General features: G+C 41.4%; 1 protein-coding gene across 1 annotated transcript; it reads right to left on the bottom strand.

The window, feature by feature from the left end:
• Positions 1 to 623: 623 nt before the first annotated feature.
• On the bottom strand, positions 624 to 9985 carry stard7 (StAR-related lipid transfer (START) domain containing 7). Its single transcript, XM_012816493.3, has 8 exons — positions 8302 to 9985; positions 7963 to 8126; positions 7286 to 7335; positions 6983 to 7093; positions 5572 to 5654; positions 5325 to 5424; positions 4925 to 5009; positions 624 to 4129 (listed from the first exon to the last, which is right to left on the bottom strand). Exons 1-8 carry the CDS (start codon positions 8757 to 8759, stop codon positions 3960 to 3962), a joined length of 1221 nt encoding a protein of 406 aa, XP_012671947.1. The 5' UTR covers positions 8760 to 9985; the 3' UTR covers positions 624 to 3959.
• Positions 9986 to 17088: the final 7103 nt, after the last annotated feature.

Raw genomic sequence — 17088 nt, 5'->3', positions numbered from 1 at the left:
ACACTGCCAAGCAGTATAGTATAACAACAACTGTACCTATAATGATATGACCGTCCAGACTGACCAAGTACAGGGAAGACCACTCAGGAATATGATTCATGCTTTTTAATGTGATGCCTTTAAAATTTGATTGATTCTTATTGACTGTCATTTTTTTTTAATCGTTCACACAATCGCTCTGAAAGCGATGCCCAACGATATTGTTCTTCATGACATCATTGTGTGTGGTGTTGACGTTGCCATCGTTATGAGCTAATATTTACAGTTATTGTTGTAGTTATCGTTGGCAGTGTGGACAGGCCTCGACTCTTTACCTTGGAACCGAACTGGCCCTGAGCCAGATCAGTTTCAATGTCAGCGGCTGTCAGTGACCGATCACCCACCAGCTGCTTCCATAGAGCATACTCACGAAAGGCTATGCCGTGAGATTGCGCAAGGGTAGTGTCAGAGACAGATTTGACCTTGGTCGTTGCCCAACCAGCAGGGAAGGGAGGGTGTAGAGAAGAGCAATATGCGTATCCTTTTTAGCGAGCTGACTAGACATCCGCCGGTGTCATGATGTAATATTTTCTCAATACCGATTCAACTCAGACCACCAGGAGAAATAAATCAGTGAAGGCTTCTTACTCCAAAAGATTTATTGTATTTAATTAGAACTCTCCTTTTAACATTGACGCTAAGACTCACATAGCAACAATCCATGTTGGCTGTACCATCCACTCTCCAAGTCTGTTAACCAGTTAGACAGATCATATAGGAATCACAAATATTATAGCAGAAGGACTTTGCACACACCAGTAAAATTGTTGTACCTGTACACAGTAATGCTAATTGAAAAAGCTACCTTGTTAATAGTAAGTAGTTCCTAGTTAGCAGGTGAGGAAATGCGTCTTTCATAATAAAAAAGAACATCTTGAATTCTTGAACCGTTACATTCTTAGGTATGGCTCTAACCAAGCACCAAAGTCCCACCAGAAGTGTTTGACCGATGAATTAAGGAGTATACTTGATCAAACAAATATTCTTCACATGCCTTCATAAATCTTTACACACTCCTGTTCTCCCCATACCCATTGTGAGATGAACACCAATCAGAATTAGAATTCTTGTGGCCAAGTGTTGAGGACAAGGACAACTTGCATTCAATTCAAGCACGACAACATAGTTTTCATCCACAGCAACGACAACATACATTTTTAATCCTTACTGATGGGAGTAATGTTATAATACTGACATACTTCAGTCAGGTGAACACTATATTCAGCTGTGTTTCTTGGAATTTTCAATTGCCAGTTTAAGCAGCAATAATCAGTTTAAGCAGCTCCGTCTGATCTATATCAACTTGTTGTACAAGTAAGAAACACTCATACAACAACGCAACAGAACATCAGTAACCAAAAGTAAATTTTTCAAAAACGAAAGAAAGAAAGAACGCTGCCTTCCTTTTTCTCTCCAAGGGTTGATGGATTGACTGAAAATGGGGTGTGTGTGTGGGGGGGGGGGTGGACAGCTCACAAATCAACAATACAGGTGAAGTGAAAGGGGACAACAAACATCCGAGTATATGACCAAAACAAACAAACAAACAAACAAACTCGCGCTTTTGGCAGACTGAATTTTTTTAAACTACATTTTCAACATGAGTAAATAATGTTAAAAAAAAAACAACAACAAAACCAGGCATCTGCTCACACACATTGTTGGTTAGTCGATATTATGCTATAACAGCAACACGCACACACACAAAAAAAAGATGAATTCTTGAATTCAGTGAGGTTGTACAGGCAATACCTTTCTCTATAGAGCACACAAAACAGTTTTTCCCTACAGGAAAACCGTATTACTATAGTGCATTTGCTTAAAATAGACATGACGCGTGTTAACCTTAATCCCAATATGATAAAACGAACTTCAGATGAAATGAAAACTGATTATTTGACAACGTGCACATGAACAAAACGTTTTCTTGCTATTTTGGTATAACATGAAGAATGGAGTGGCACAGAAAACAAAAGCCTCAAGAACAACGTGTAGAAAGATATTAAACACAAAACAGACACCACAAGAATCAAATCGGTTTTATAAATTTGGAAGGAAATAAAAAATAAATCTGTGACTAAGACCTACCAGCCACGCAGGTAAAAATGTGTACTAAGAGAAAGACAAAATGGGCAAACAATTGGTAGACTGCTGTACATGACTGCATACTTATGGTTTGCTCAAGTGCTTGATGACCAGTGACATGTGGTAGACAGACATTTTTAGTTCAATTCTACCACAGCTTTCCAAGAAAAAGTAATGAAAGGACTATTTTCTAAGTTACAGCCCATGCCAGTGAGTTTATTCCTTATGGTTTGAGGTCAAATAGTGGCAACAGAGCTTATTTCTTTTCCACAAACACCAATGCTGCCTGCAAGGTCATGTTTCCATTTCACCCAACTTGCAATTTGTCTGTAACAACTTCAACCTCGCAAACATGTAGAAAGATCTTTCCAGAATAAACTGTCAACATATTTGTCCCAAGTGTGCTAGCAAGCAATTTTTTTTTTCTTAACCCTTCAATTTCACATTCTGACAGACCCAAAATATGAACGAACGTGTCCATACTCTGAACATATGGACCCACCCCCTCCAGGATAATAATCAGTTTAACACATCACTAAAACACATCACTTCATATTAGTTACACACAGAACTCTGGCAAAAAAGACTGAAAAGATATACCCCCCCAATTCACTTTTCGAGGCAATCCCAGACAACGAGTACGGGAGTCGGAGGTGTACACCTGTTGCAGTCCCTTTGTGAAAGTCATGCTTTGGTGGAAAGGGCAGCTTAGCACGTGTGGCATTTGAAGCAAACAGCCAAGAAAACAGATACAGTACTGTCTGCCACAAGTCCTCCTCTTGAAAGCAGACTGATGCAGAGTTTCAGGTAGACAGGTCTGGAGTACCTGTGTGGACAACGTCTGGACACCATTTACAGTCTGCACTCTAGACATGAGAACAGATTCCTGGTCTCAAACGACGAGAGCGTCACGCAGGGATGCAATGTTTCCCGAACAAAAATGCCCCTAAAACCACAGCGACTTCTCCAACCGATAATGCTAGTGGTTGGCATAAGACACGCCCCCCTTGTTGGCACAAGGAGGATTGGTAATCTTTCTGAAGGCTGTTTGGCTCAAAGTGGTAGCTGTGTTTTTATTTGATGTCTCTTTTTTCCTTTTTAGCAAAAACAAAAGAGACATTCACAGTCTGAGGTGAAGACAGGTGTGAGGGACGAGGGTGTGCAAGAGGCAACCAGAGGTAGCCCTTGCATTCTGCTTGAGGCATGAGAAATGCTCAGTGTTGAACATAAAATGCATATTGTTTCCAGGAGCTGTGTGTTCCATCCTGCCGGACGTTAATTTACAGACAGAGTGATGTGTCATAGACAGCATAGCAGAATAATCATTTAGTGCTTGAAGGTGATTTCATACAAACACAGGACTTTCTGGACACACACACAGGTTAGGAAGATGAGGGGGAGGCAGGGGAACACATTTTTGGCCACAGAAGCTCTTTGACAGTCAAGGGAAGAATATTTAGCTCATGTCTGCTACCAAGTTAAGCTGCACTCGTACAGAGAGGCAAGATATGTCAGGAAATCAATCCCTCCTTTTGTAGAGGTTCCTGTTCCTGCAACTGAGTGATGGCTCTGGCATATCTCTGGCAAACACGGACGTAATACATCTTCCCTTCAGTTGGCTTCATGGAGGCCTCAAACAAGCAACAGAAAATAAAACAAACAACCGAAAAGCAAAAAACATGCAATAGTCTTTTTTCTCCTCTCGTGAGGAAGCTTGGGGTGGGGTGAGGAAAACACACGGATGATGTGACTTCCATGTTCATTGAGGAACCTTTTAGGTTTTTGATGGCAAGGATGGTGAAGGGGTGCCAAGGTTCCCAAACATCTGTACCCCTTCAAGCATAGATCTGGCCCTGGCCCCCAAGGTTGTGCGTCTTGTCTCCACCCAAGCGCTCCGGATTAGGCGGAGGTGCTTTGACAGAGCCCGCGAAATCGTGCACGCCGACCTCCAAGCTCCTGGACCGTAGGGCGGCAGTATGGAGCTTGTCCAAGAAGTCAGGCATGCCTGTGGGGGCAGTAAATGCAGTTTTCAATTTGTTGTTTGGTAAACAAATAGTAAATGCCATTAAAGTATGATGTGAATATGATACCATATGAATCTACATCAAATATGAACCAGTACTCGCAATAAAAGGTGTGAGAATGTCATGGCCGAATAAAAAAAAAAAACCTAAGTCTCATATGTTTGCAAGGTATCAATCACTAAAGGCCGAAATATGCTTCTTCGACTGTGTTCTACGACTGGCCATGCAGTTGCTTCATAGACTCATGAACCTTTATATTTCTCCGTTGGTTGGTGGGTGTCGCAAAGCAAAAAAAAAAAAAAAAAGATGGCGGACCAAACTCCGTAGATGGAGGTATTTGTACATAAAAGTTGTTTGTTTCGACTTTTTTCTGCTTAGATTTTTTTTTAAAGTCACCTTGAATTAGACAATGTGCAATGTAAAAAAAAAACTTTATTGTAACTGAAAAATACATCTGAGGGGATTTGCAAAGTGGCTGAGCCAGCTATGTAATGTAAGCATGCTACTACCCACAAGGTAAACAGCATGGGTTGGACCAATCACAGCCCTGGGGTCTCTGTGGGCTCTCCGTCATTTCGACGGAGACTTACAAAATTTGGGAGGTGCAAGTCAGGTCACGGAGAGGTGCTCGGACAGGGTTTGCAACGACGGAGAGGGCTCTGCCTGTCTGCGTAAACGGACGACCATAAATTGGGCTTAATGCCCCATCTCCAGACTGAGTTCACAGTAGTTGCTACTATGGGAAAAGATAACCAAAAAAAAAAAGAAGAGCTCACCGCTGGAGACCATCCAGCTCACACAGTATCTGGGAAAGACAGTCTGGGGGTCATCACTGTAGGTGAGCAGATAATCAAAGCCATTCTGCAGAAAATACAGAGAAAGTGGAAACATAATAAAGTTAAATACAGGCTCCCACAAATAAACCATTTCCTGTAGTCTACTTGATGTTAAATTATAACTTTAGTAATCATATCTCAAATCAAAAACATCACTGTAGCTCAATTAGTAGAGCAAGGAGCAAGAAGGTCATGGGCTTGATACAAAGGGAACACACAAACTAATATAAAATGTGTAACCTTTACTGAACTGTAAGTGTTGCCAGTTGCCCTGGATATAAGTATCTACTCAGTAAATATAAAGTCTGGACTGCATCTTGAAACAGGAGAGATGTCCCACCTCATCAAAGGACCGATGGGGCCGGATCACCATCCTGGACTGGTAGGAGTGTACTCGAACAAAGTCTTGGGTCTCAGGGATGCTTGGATGCTCCACAGCTCTGGACAGAGCCAAAGCATGAACATGAACACACACAAGTTTAAAAAGAACCAACAAGAAGAGGGTTATATACATTTGTATACAGCATATCTAGTGAATGCAGTAAGGATAAACAGTTTGAGCATTGTACTCAGTCTGCGTTCATTACCTTGAGACTAGGACCATCAGGTTTTTTTCCACATCCACGTTGTAGCGACGTACATACACATAGTCCCTTGAATACATGGGGTACTGTGGGGAGACACAAGCGTCAGTGGCAGAATCCTACAGGTCACCTGACTTGGACCAGATCTGCTTTTCTGAGAATCAACTCATACCAGGGAGAAATAGCTTGAGTGTTGGAGGAGAAACTACTGCTGCATGAAGGCCAACAGACACATCCACCACAGCAGTGGCATATACTCATATAAATAAACAAGCAGTATTTTACTGTTTTTATGTCACTACATACTATGCTCAATCCTATGACAGAGAGCACATTTGGATTTCAGGCTTTAGAGTTTAACCACTCCCCCAGACAGGATAACACAAGGGGCTTAGACAGGCTAGCCTAGTCAAGTCCCTAGATAATTCTATTAGTCTTACAGACAGACAGTCAGTCAGACAGTCAGTCAGTCAGACAGGACAGACACACAGACAGACATCAATGCAAGTGTATTACATAAACTACTGATATGAAAAAACACAAATATACAACACAGTAAATCGGTCTCTTGGTACAGCACCAACTATGTTTACTTTCACTTTTTTGGAAAATTGCAGGAAAATGGTGGTGGAGGAAACCGACAGGAATGGGTATGGCACACACAAGAGCTTTCAAGGAATCAGAGAAAAAAAAATTATCTTATGCCCTGCAATTCCTGAGATATGAACCAAAACTTAAATGTGCTTATTACAGTGCCCCTTGTGGCCAATTTGTTTCATATTTGGTACTTCTGAATTCTGAATGTGCCTATGAAGTCTCATGAAGATCGGCCATTAACACCTGCTGATAATTATTTAGCAGTTGGCACCTTAAAAAATGTGTACAAATGAGGCCAATAATATGTATCTAAAATTTTACTGCTGAAATTGGCAGGAATTGGGTGTGTTAGATCCTGGAGCTTTCAATGAATCAGAGGAAAAAATATGTTTTGTTGTAACCCATACAGCTCCTGAGATATGAGCTCAAATATAAATGCTGTTATTGTAGCGCCAGACATTTTACTTGCGCAAGTCATCTGACCAATTTGACATCTATGGACAACATTTAGTGCGTGTGTAACTTACGTTTTTTGCTCACCATTGCATTTCACAGGAGAAATTTTAAGAATCACAACAAATAGAATAGGGATCCAGCAGCTTCTCTACTTGGACCCCCAAAAATCTCACACGCACCACACATCTTTAGCAACAATACTATTTACAGGAAGAAATGTGTACCATGCGTTGGGTGACTTATCTTGGTCCTAATGATTTTGTTGGGACGGCTTTGTTGGGCATCGTTTCCTTTTTTACCCCAATATATGTGCTAGCTACAAGTGCCTGATAAATGAAGCCATTACATTGCAGAGACTCACAGGAAAGTGTGTTGCCCAATGCACCACCTCGGAGCCGGAGTTGGCATCCCTGTCCACCACCTCCAGTTTGATAACCAAAGCATCCCAATTCTTCCTGTACTCCGTGTCCAACTGGAACAAAAGTGGGAGATAGGGAGAGACAGAGAAGGTCAGGGGCCAAATTTAACACACCTCCCTCTTGGCAGTGCAGGTGGGAGTGTACAATGCATCAATACTAGTCCAATGAAGTGCTACATTCAAACTTGTTTTTGCTTACTGTGTTTATCAACAACATATTAAGATTGTGTGACATTTTTAATTCACCTGTACATTGAAGAACTGCCTAGGGGTGATATCAGTATAGGAGCCAAATACTGTAGAGGGGAGAGAGAGATCACAAGTCAAAACAAAGACAAATTGCAATGCAAGCAGAAAGAGTAGGCAAAATTGAAATACCATATTTTCCCGGAAATAAACTGCATCGTATATAAACCGCATTACATGTAATTGTACAAAACAAACCCACGTACCGACCACACCCTTGTATTAACCGCAGTTTGTTCTTATTATTAATACGTTGCTCGTGTAAAACCACGTAGTTGTGGTGCGAGTGGTACTAGCCATTTAAAAGTTGCACAAAGTAGAGATGGGCATTTCAAGCAAAAATACTACACTCCCTCCCCGCATACTCACACACACACACTTATTTGCTACCTCAATCCCACTCATAGTGAAAAACATTTCTTGGCTTTAATTGCTTTAGTTGTGCGAGAGTGGACACTAAACGCTAAAGTTAAATCAATAAAAAGGGCCTGTATTTGCCTAACAAATGCCTCAGGTGTAATGCTGCACACTAATGCTGTGCACACGTATGATTGTACATGCTGTTAATCACCCAGTAGACATCTTTTCTGTTTTTCACTGCAAGTTGCTGTTTGTGTCCTGAACCTGTTACTAACAGAGAAAAATATGCCCCCGCTCCCCCACCCCATTTTCCTGACCTCTGTACTCAAACAGGTGGCTTCCTTCAATGGGTCGTCTCCACACCATGAAGGACTTCTTTTCAATGACGACCTCCCAGCCAGCATCCTTCTGCCCAGCAAACTTCTCTGGAGCAGCACTCGAAGTCTTAACAGTTTCCAAAGCCTGGAGCTCCCATGCACACCTGTACAAGTGACCAAACATTCAACACAGTAGATTAGCCATTTGCCAGTGCAAGAGAAAATATCTGAATTCTACTAAGTCACCGTTGGCTAAACTGAATTGTCATATCACAGACCCCAATATCTCCAACTACTGACCTTACTTATAGGTCCTGAATCACCTATGGTAGGGCTTACCTGCGAAGCTCCTCATCTTGAATCTTCCCATCATCCCACATGAAGACCCCCGCCAAGGCAGCGAGCAGTTTCCTAGTTGGAGCACCTTTGCTTTGCAAACGGCGCCATATGTTAACTACAAGCGTCGATCTGGTGCGCTCAGAGTACAGGTTGGAGTATAATTCACCGATCTGAAAAGCACGCCGAAGCCTCTGGCCCGTGACAAAACTACAGTGATTGGCAAAAATGGACATCATGCCTTGCTTCTTCCCCGAGGTCGTCTCAGCTGTACCTTCTGCGGCTCTCTTGAGCCATGTGAGCATCAGGCCCACACGTTGGCCTAGCCATGCAGCAGTTCCAGGTTTGGCGTTGCCCTTGCTGTTGCCTGGACAGTCCCTCAAATATCTGGTCGAGTTCTGTAGCCGGATTGCGCGGATACCAATGTCGCAGATAGGGCGGCGTTGCATGGACGGAAACATTTTTGACCACGAATTTGTGCAAGGAGCCACCAGTTACGCAACGTCAATTGTTTATTCGATCTAACTAGGACTAACTACTCGTCAAATGGTCAGAATTGTCTGTCCACCAACTCCTTTATCACTGGTTTCAAAATATCACTGGTTTCAAAAAAAGTTGGCTATTAAAGCAGAAACGCCACATGCATCGCAGTCATGAGGTGAATACCATTCTGCTAACATCAACTAGCTGACTAAATCACCCAAACCAATGGCAGTTAGTATCTCTATAATTTAAATCGATCTTAAATCTTTAACGATATGGGGTATCAGGTTTCCAATGTCACTGTAGGTATGAAGATTAAAACAGTGACGCAAGGTTAGGTCACAACACTAGCTAGCTAGCTGTAGGGTTAGCTCGGATCAATAACTGCATCAAAGGGCCATTGGGTTATTACAAACTAACTTAGGTAGCTAACATTACGTCGTGTTTTAAACACTTGACTGGGCAGCTTTGTCAGTGCATATCAGTGAAACAATCTGAAACACGTAACATTGACATTTCACTGGCTAAACTAAGGTAGCTAACTGGTAACGTTAGGTGCTTCGCTCGTTAACCTAACGTTACATCAGTACAAAACTTCTCAGAGCGCAGTATTCTTTTTTGGATCCGAAAAGACCAACTGTTTTTCTTACATACGCTGAAGACAATTGCTTAAATTTCCTTTTCCTTCCTGTCAAGGTTCGTACAGGGCCCTCTTAGCGACGATTCCTCACTGCATGCTTTTCACGTTAAAGTGTGCTGCACCTGAGCATTATGACACACACCCACCCCACTCTGGCGGGGATATGATTCTCATTGGTTCTAATCTCAATGTACCCGATTCTGATTGGACTTCGTATTTGTCAGTTTGACTATTTTACTCACCAGCAAGTTCATAGGACCCCGTTATCAAAAAGGTGAAAAGGCGTCTACGCTTCTGCCTGGTTAGACTGGTCAATTGTATTAGTTGAGCACAAGACAAGTTTCGTGGATTGATGATTGTGTGTCTGGTATCCTCCTCTCTGCGAGGTTTTATTACGTCTCTGGAGGTACGTCATAGAACGATGGACCGCAAAGCAGACCAAAAACTCGTGACCTTCAACAACGTTACTTTTTCAAGTTTGTCAAGTTAACTTTGAAGTCCATGAGGTCAGTGATTGAAATCAGTGAAAATCCATGAGCCATCCCATTCCCCATCGTCCACACGCACAAAAAGACAACACGTGCAAGTGTAACATTTGCCCACCATTTCCTACACTGTTCTGCGTTGGCCCATGAACGAAAGTTGTTCAGTAATGAAAGTGCTTTCCCACTGAATATTGAAAGATCCCGCTCAGTTTCTACTTGTTCTCTGTTCCTGCCATTGTCTGAGTCCCTCTCTGTGCACAAAGTGCATTCAATGTGATAATGAATAATTCCATGTCCAGCTAGCACATATGGAAATAGGAGTGCCCAATGTACTTGTATACATTTGCTCTAATTCAGACAGGTTGACTAGTTATGTCGAGCCTTGGCTGCATTTGGACTCGGAAAGTTGGAGTCGAGGATTGGGATGTGCATGCTGGCCAGGGAATTTGTTTGGCTACTGTGTCACATACAGTAAATACACTCCTTTTTGAAATGGTAGCAGGTTTAATGTAAACTTTTTGTATTTATATGTCAGCTCTTTGACTGTGCCAGAGTGGAGCACTGGAGCCCATCTTGGAACTTGACTCGGACTCAAGTAATGGGTACTCCACTCAAAGTCTTCTTTGGTAATTCGGACTCGAACACATGGGGACTCGAGGTTTAGTAACTAAACTACAACACTGGTGTCTGCATGCACGTTGCAGCACCTGTCATTATTTGAAGGTGGTGTATATTTTTGACGCAAACTTTTTTAATTGCATAATGACAAGTGGGTAAACTATCATAAAAGGCAAGTAAATGCTGTTTTGTAATGGAAAAGGTGCGTAAAGGTGTTTATCCTCCACTACACCCCTGGATAAAGACAAGAAGGGAGGAAACTCTCCTCATGCCCCAGGCAAATCGCACCCTTAGTTTGCTACAGGTCGTAACCTGTGCATTAAGTAATGTTAACGTATACACTTGCCACATTCAGATGTGCCAATAAAGCTCGAAATATGTGCTATTCAAATAGGATTAGCCAGCCTAAAGTTATTTGAAACTGTGAAAAAGCCAGGCTAACTATAAAATAGATACAGTCAGTTACATAGGCTACCCTGGTGGAAAAAAAATGCTGAAAACCTTTGAGTTTAAGCTGGTCTTCAAAAATGATAGGCCAACAAAAACAAACCTTAAAAACTGCTCAAACTAGCTGGTCAACCAGCTTAAGCTGAAAGCTGCTGAAAAACCATCTTATGCTGCTAGCTGGTAGGCCTGTGAAAAGCTAAACCATCAAAAAACATAGCCTACCTTAAGCCAGACCTGGCCATAGTAAAGTTCAGCCAGACCTGGCCAGTTGATTGTTCTTTCCTTTGAACGTCGCTTTGGATAAAAGTGTCTGCTAAATGACTAAATGTAAATGTCAAGAGTTTTGCCAGTGGACTGGTCTTGCTGGTCTGGTCCGTATTTATTTATTTGATTTTAACAGATTAACAGATTGCGTTTTTTTTATTATGATTAGTTGATCGACAAACATACACATCGATAAACTGGGGCCACTTGACAGCAAATTCCCAGGCTGCATTTTGTTGCCTGCCAACTCTGCCCTTGCCTGACACTGGTCAAACTATCTGGCCAACCAGCTAAACCAGGGGGGTATTCGTCGTAGCTCGCTAAGCGGTTTAGCGAGCTAATTTTCAGGCTAAGATAAAAAACGCCCTTCTTTTTGGTTCGTGGAAGCAACTTTCGATAAATCACGATAGTAACTTATCAATTAGCACTAACCTGTTCCAGCGCAGGCTAACTTAAGTGTAGCTGGAAAAGCTGGCCACACCCCCGGAAAAAGGAGGGATCCCATTGACCAAGGACTGATATTAGATAGTTAGATTAGTGTAGGAAGAGAGTTCTTTGCGATCGCCAAGATCCATTATTCCATCATGATGAGTTCTTGTATGAGCGCTACCGATTCAGCCGACAAGGAATAATTAATTTACAAGACCTTCTCGAGTCATTTATTGCAAACACCACAGTCGAACATTGACTGTCTTGCGCTTTTTTGCGAGTGGTACATTTTTGTAGTGTCGGCGATGCGGAGAACAAAGCACTCATAATTATATGACAGTGTTATTAGTACACCATAGCATATCATTATTGTAGAAAATTATTAAGGTGGACTCCTGATAAGAATAGAGAGAAATACACACAATTTATTTTCACTGCTTCAATTTATTGCATTTGTTATTAATACATGTAGTAATTTAACAGACGCTTTTATTCAAAGCGACGTACAAGGAAATGTAAAACTACACCGAGATAGGAGATGAGGGAATCGAACAAGCAACCTTGCAGTTACTAACCAGTAGCAGTATCCTCTGTACCAGTTCACACTTGCTGGCATGTATTCATACATAGATATCAACCTATAAACATCCCAACACACCGCTTCATGTCTTGCTCTCACAGCGGTGGCGGTGTTGAATTTTGCCATGATTATTGTACTGCTCTGTCTATATCAGTGGTTCTTAACCTTATTGGAGGTACTGAACCCTGCGAGCTTCATCAGTGCATTCACCGAACCCTTCGTAATTGGAAAAATAAAATATGATTTCTTCAAAACATAGGAATATATAAAAACGACCCGACATTGCTAGTGTGAACCGGGCTATACTGTGTGTGTCTTGACCCCTGCCAAACCCCTGAGAGTGACTCAACGAACCCCTGGGGTTCGATCGAACCCAGGTTAAGAACCACTGGTCTATATGTTTATGCTTCCCAGCGTTAATACAGATTAAGCAGCAAGCCAAACTCCTTTTTTAAGAGCCAGGAAAATGAGCCTTCTTGCTCCTTTATTGACCACGTTGAATGGAGTAAAACTAGGAATAAAAACAAAGTGGAAAAAGTGCTGAATTATAAAATACAACATAACATTATAATTAACATTAACATTAATTAGCTAACATGCTAACGTAAACAACAGTAGTGTCGTGCAGTTGCAGCGATTTATTTGACTATTTAATCATATTATATACTATTTATCATCAAAGTTATCAGTCATTGCTTTCTATGAGATTCAAAGTCAAAAATACGTTAAAGTTGAGTTTGCTGTGACAGTTGAGTGTTGCTATGTGAATGATGTTCCAAATTTCCATTGCTTCCCGATCTCGTGGGCGTCAAAATAAAAGTCCTATTCAAAATAAAAGTCCTATACAAACAATTCAACTTCAATCACCAAAACACATAAAACATATTATGGGCAGAACAATTATGGTCTTGTATTCTTCATAAGCGTTCATGTTCATCTCCTTCATTCTCCAGCGGAGAAAAAAGAGCCCTTTTCTTTGAGTTTAGAACCATTATACCGTTAGAAAATCATTGTTTTGGTGATCGACCTTTCCTGCCTTTTGAAGTAGGACGTGTACGCGCAATTGCCCTGATAAGTTTAGCCTGGTTGACATTAACCACATGATTTGGAATCGGATCAGCCGTTGACGACCCGATATTTGCTCTTCTCAATCAGCTCGCTAATGTTAACGGGCTAAAAGGACAATTGACTAACTTAGCTTCAACCCTTACGACGAACGGGGCCCAGTGCAAGCTGATCAACCTGTTTTCAAGCTGAAAAATGTTAAAAAGCCTATACAAAACAAACACCCATGTGGCATGACGTGACTGTTGCGCTTCGGTGCATTGATCACGGTGAGAAGGTGAAATCCCTCCCCCTTCTCACTGTGGCCCTAAGGTGGAAGAAGGACTGGACTCCCCTACCTGAATGGTTGGGTCCGGGTTCCCCCACCTCTGTGGAGAGATCCAATTAACTCTAATTGGACTAATTTAGCCCAATGGGCGGCCTGATAAAAGGTGCACCTCATTGTCTATTGAGGGGAGGACAGACCGAACATGCTGGAAGAAGGTACTAGACCGAACCTGTGAGCACAGAGTTGTACTTAGTCTGCTTTAGGGCTCTAGTTTTGTTCAGTTTGTGTTTATATGTTTGTGGTTTTGAATTACCCTGTTGTAAATAAATAGCAATTTGTTAAGAAAGCCACTGTCTCCTGCGCAGTATGTGTTTCCCACCTGCAACCCCATTACAACCAGCCTACATCCCACATTGTGCATGGGGTGGCCGACTCGGGCCATGTTCACATGATCACACATACGCAAAAACATCACAACTTATAGAGTTTTGGTGAGAGGATAGAGATTTTATCACATGATCCTTTGGTTTACTAGGCACAGGCCTATATCCGCACCTTTATGATGGCAAAAAAAAGGCTATGTATGCCAGCAACAACAGTTCCATGTGAACTTTTTTTTTTACCATGGCTGGGGAGGTAATTACAAATAGAAACCGACTCATCCCAAAAACAGCAGAACAAATATATTTTAATAAAACCTCGACATAGGCCTATGTGATGCTAGTGGTAGGCTGTGGTTGATGCCAATCATGCCAAGTTGTTGCTCCAGGCTCGATAGACCTATCGCTCGGTGTAGCATGCCTTTGTAAGCTGTTGGACAAAGGCATCTGCTAAATAGACTGACTTTTACATATTACAAATGTGAGACATTGTTCCTTAATAATCTTCATTTTCTATAAGCATAATTATCTACATTCACTTGCATATGAAACTGAAATACCAAGCAATTGAAATAGCCTCACATATGTTAATTAACACAACACAACAGAAAAAAGAGCCTATTTATTGAAACACACTTCATTACAGTCCTAATTTGTTGTTGCTCACAATTTGAAAGCTTTTGTTTCTTTGTTTGTTGTATAAGTATCTCTCAAAAAAAGGTGAGTGTTGATCATATGTATTGATAGCATAGTATAACCCACCAGAATAATAAGTATGCTAATTTAGAATTTGTCAACGCTTTTCTGAGTCGTTTCATAGAATTCATAGTAGACGATGGCAAATGTGGGCAGTAGGTGTCGCCGTGGAGACGGATGTGGGATTGTTTCGAGACCTTCGAACGTTTCAATGTTTCACAAAGCCTGGCTTTTCCCTCTATACGTTACTGCAAAATAATTAAAGCAACAATTCATAGTTTTCACGTGACGTCAGAATGACCAGCTGAAGGGCAAAAAACACATTCCACACCTGTCTAACACTGGAGTTTATACAGGAACCGACCACCTTTCATTCAATATCATTTAATATCTCCGCTTTAACATTGTCTGACTTAGGTAGTAAAATGCTAGACAGTTGTTGCTCGGTTGGCTGTTCAAATCGGCGAGGAGACAAGCCCGGATTTTGTTTTTATCGCATTTAAAACCCGCCCAAGTTGCTACCAGTTGATTGTAGACGTTGTCGGTAGGAAAACTGTATGATCAGGGAAAGTGTATTAAAACCGGATGTCGTCACTTTAAGCCGGTCTCTGGTTGGATAAAGCTTTTCAGCAGAAATGGACAAGGACCTTTACTTTTTAGTTGAGAAGTTGTGTTGATCGCCTGGCATGCAAACGATCGGTTTTCTTTAAATTATTATTATTTTTGTGAAGTTATACGGCTTATGTGAATAAAGCTATCTACACAACTTTGTATATGTCTACATTGACTCGTTTAGTTGTTCATGTGGTACACGTAGGTCTTAACTGAAGCTAACGCTTAGACCAACAATCCATTGGAACACATAGTAGCTAGCTAGCCTCGCTGCTAATAAGTCTAACGTTAGCATGCTAATATGAATAGACCGATTATAGTCAGGTGGCTTAATGCTCAATTGACTTGTTAACCGAACTTTTACAAAGTCATACAACTAAACACACAAGTGACTTGTTAACCGAACTTTTACGAAGCTATATGACCAAACACAAAGCTAGCAATGTTAATTCCGCTATAGCTAGCCAGGTCAATTAGCTCGCCTAAGATACTGCAATTTAAGCTAACCAATTACCTCATTTCCCCCAAAACCCATCGATTACATGTGTTTGTGATGTGTAACATATATCCTTAATCAGTCATTCAAGTTATTAGCGTTTATTTACCGCTAGCGATTACACGACACAAGGGTAATTCAATCGCTATTAATGTTGAACTTGAACTTCAACAACGTCACACAATATTAAAAGTCAGGCATCGGCATGGTTCCTACAGAATAAATCAAAGGTCCTTGTCCATTTCTGCTGAAAAGCTTTATCCAACCAGAGACCGGCTTAAAGTGACGACATCCGGTTTTAATACACTTTCCCTGATCATACAGTTTTCCTACCGACAGACGTCTTCTGGGTCAACTTTTCTCGGACACACAGTAAAGCAGCCATACTTTTGGGGCTGGTAATAAAAGCAGTCACCCTGTTCTGGTCGCCTCATTTATCAGAATAACTACCTAAAACGGGAATAGATCAAGTAATGAAGTCAAGAAACAAAGCATCAACACAATTCAAATCGGATTACCCGGTTTCTTCTCTGAGATTGTGACAAGTACCTAAGCAAGTAGGCTAGGCTAGTGTATTTTGTCATCCAACTGGTAATACTACAATGCCAGTAGAAAATATATGGGAAGATAATTTAAGTTGTCATTCGCCAGACGAGGTGTTCGTACTTGTTTAAACCAGAAAATTGTGTCAAATTATAAAGAACAGCGTTGGGTAGGCTAAAGGCTGCTAGCTAACAGCAGGTAGCTCGTAGCTAACAGCAGGTAGTTCGTAGCTAACAGCAGGTAGCTCGTAGCTAACAGCAGGTATCTCGCTAGCTGGTAGCTAGCTATTAAATGGCACTCATCTTTGCTCTGATTATGAAGATGTTTTTTGTTTTCACCTTCCAGACGACAGCGTTGTGAACCCATCCACTTCTGAAAATTAAATAACTATCTGTGCTTTTGTAGGCTTTCAGTTTTTGAGATGTGTAGGGGGATGGATTTTCTATTAGATAGATGTAAATATCTCCACACTGGAGCTCTGGCAGGGACTTCGTCGAGGTTAAAGAAATACAAATGTCAGCGGGTGCAGTACATGGATTAAACATTTTATTTTTTTCTAAATATCTCTGTCTGGCTATAGTGGTATGGTCTGTGGTTGATGGCGATCGTAGTTGAGTAGGCGGCACTGCTCGAAGTTGTCCACTGTTTAACGCTGTTTCGCTGTTCTTTTTTGCCCGTCAGCTACCTATTGTAGTCACGTGACTGAAAACTATGAATTTACCAACATAAAGAACTCAAACCCCTGCTCGAGACATTGCCAGTCAAGGTTGGATATAATTATGGG

This window comes from Clupea harengus, chromosome 12 (genome assembly GCF_900700415.2).
Source record: "Clupea harengus chromosome 12, Ch_v2.0.2, whole genome shotgun sequence".
NCBI classification, from domain to species: Eukaryota; Metazoa; Chordata; class Actinopteri; order Clupeiformes; family Clupeidae; genus Clupea; species Clupea harengus.
Note: the sequence above shows the minus strand (reverse complement) of the source record. Positions and strands in the feature narration are given on the sequence as shown.

Coding starts and splice junctions, on each gene's coding strand:
- stard7 (XM_012816493.3), bottom strand. CDS start 8,759: ATGTTTCCGTCCATGCAACGCCGCCCTATCTGCGACATTGGTATCCGC. Junction 5,425..5,571: donor CTGATGGTCCTAGTCTCAAG/GTAATGAACGCA, acceptor GGCTCTGTCCAG/AGCTGTGGAGCATCCAAGCA. Junction 5,010..5,324: donor CCCATCGGTCCTTTGATGAG/GTGGGACATCTC, acceptor TATTTTCTGCAG/AATGGCTTTGATTATCTGCT.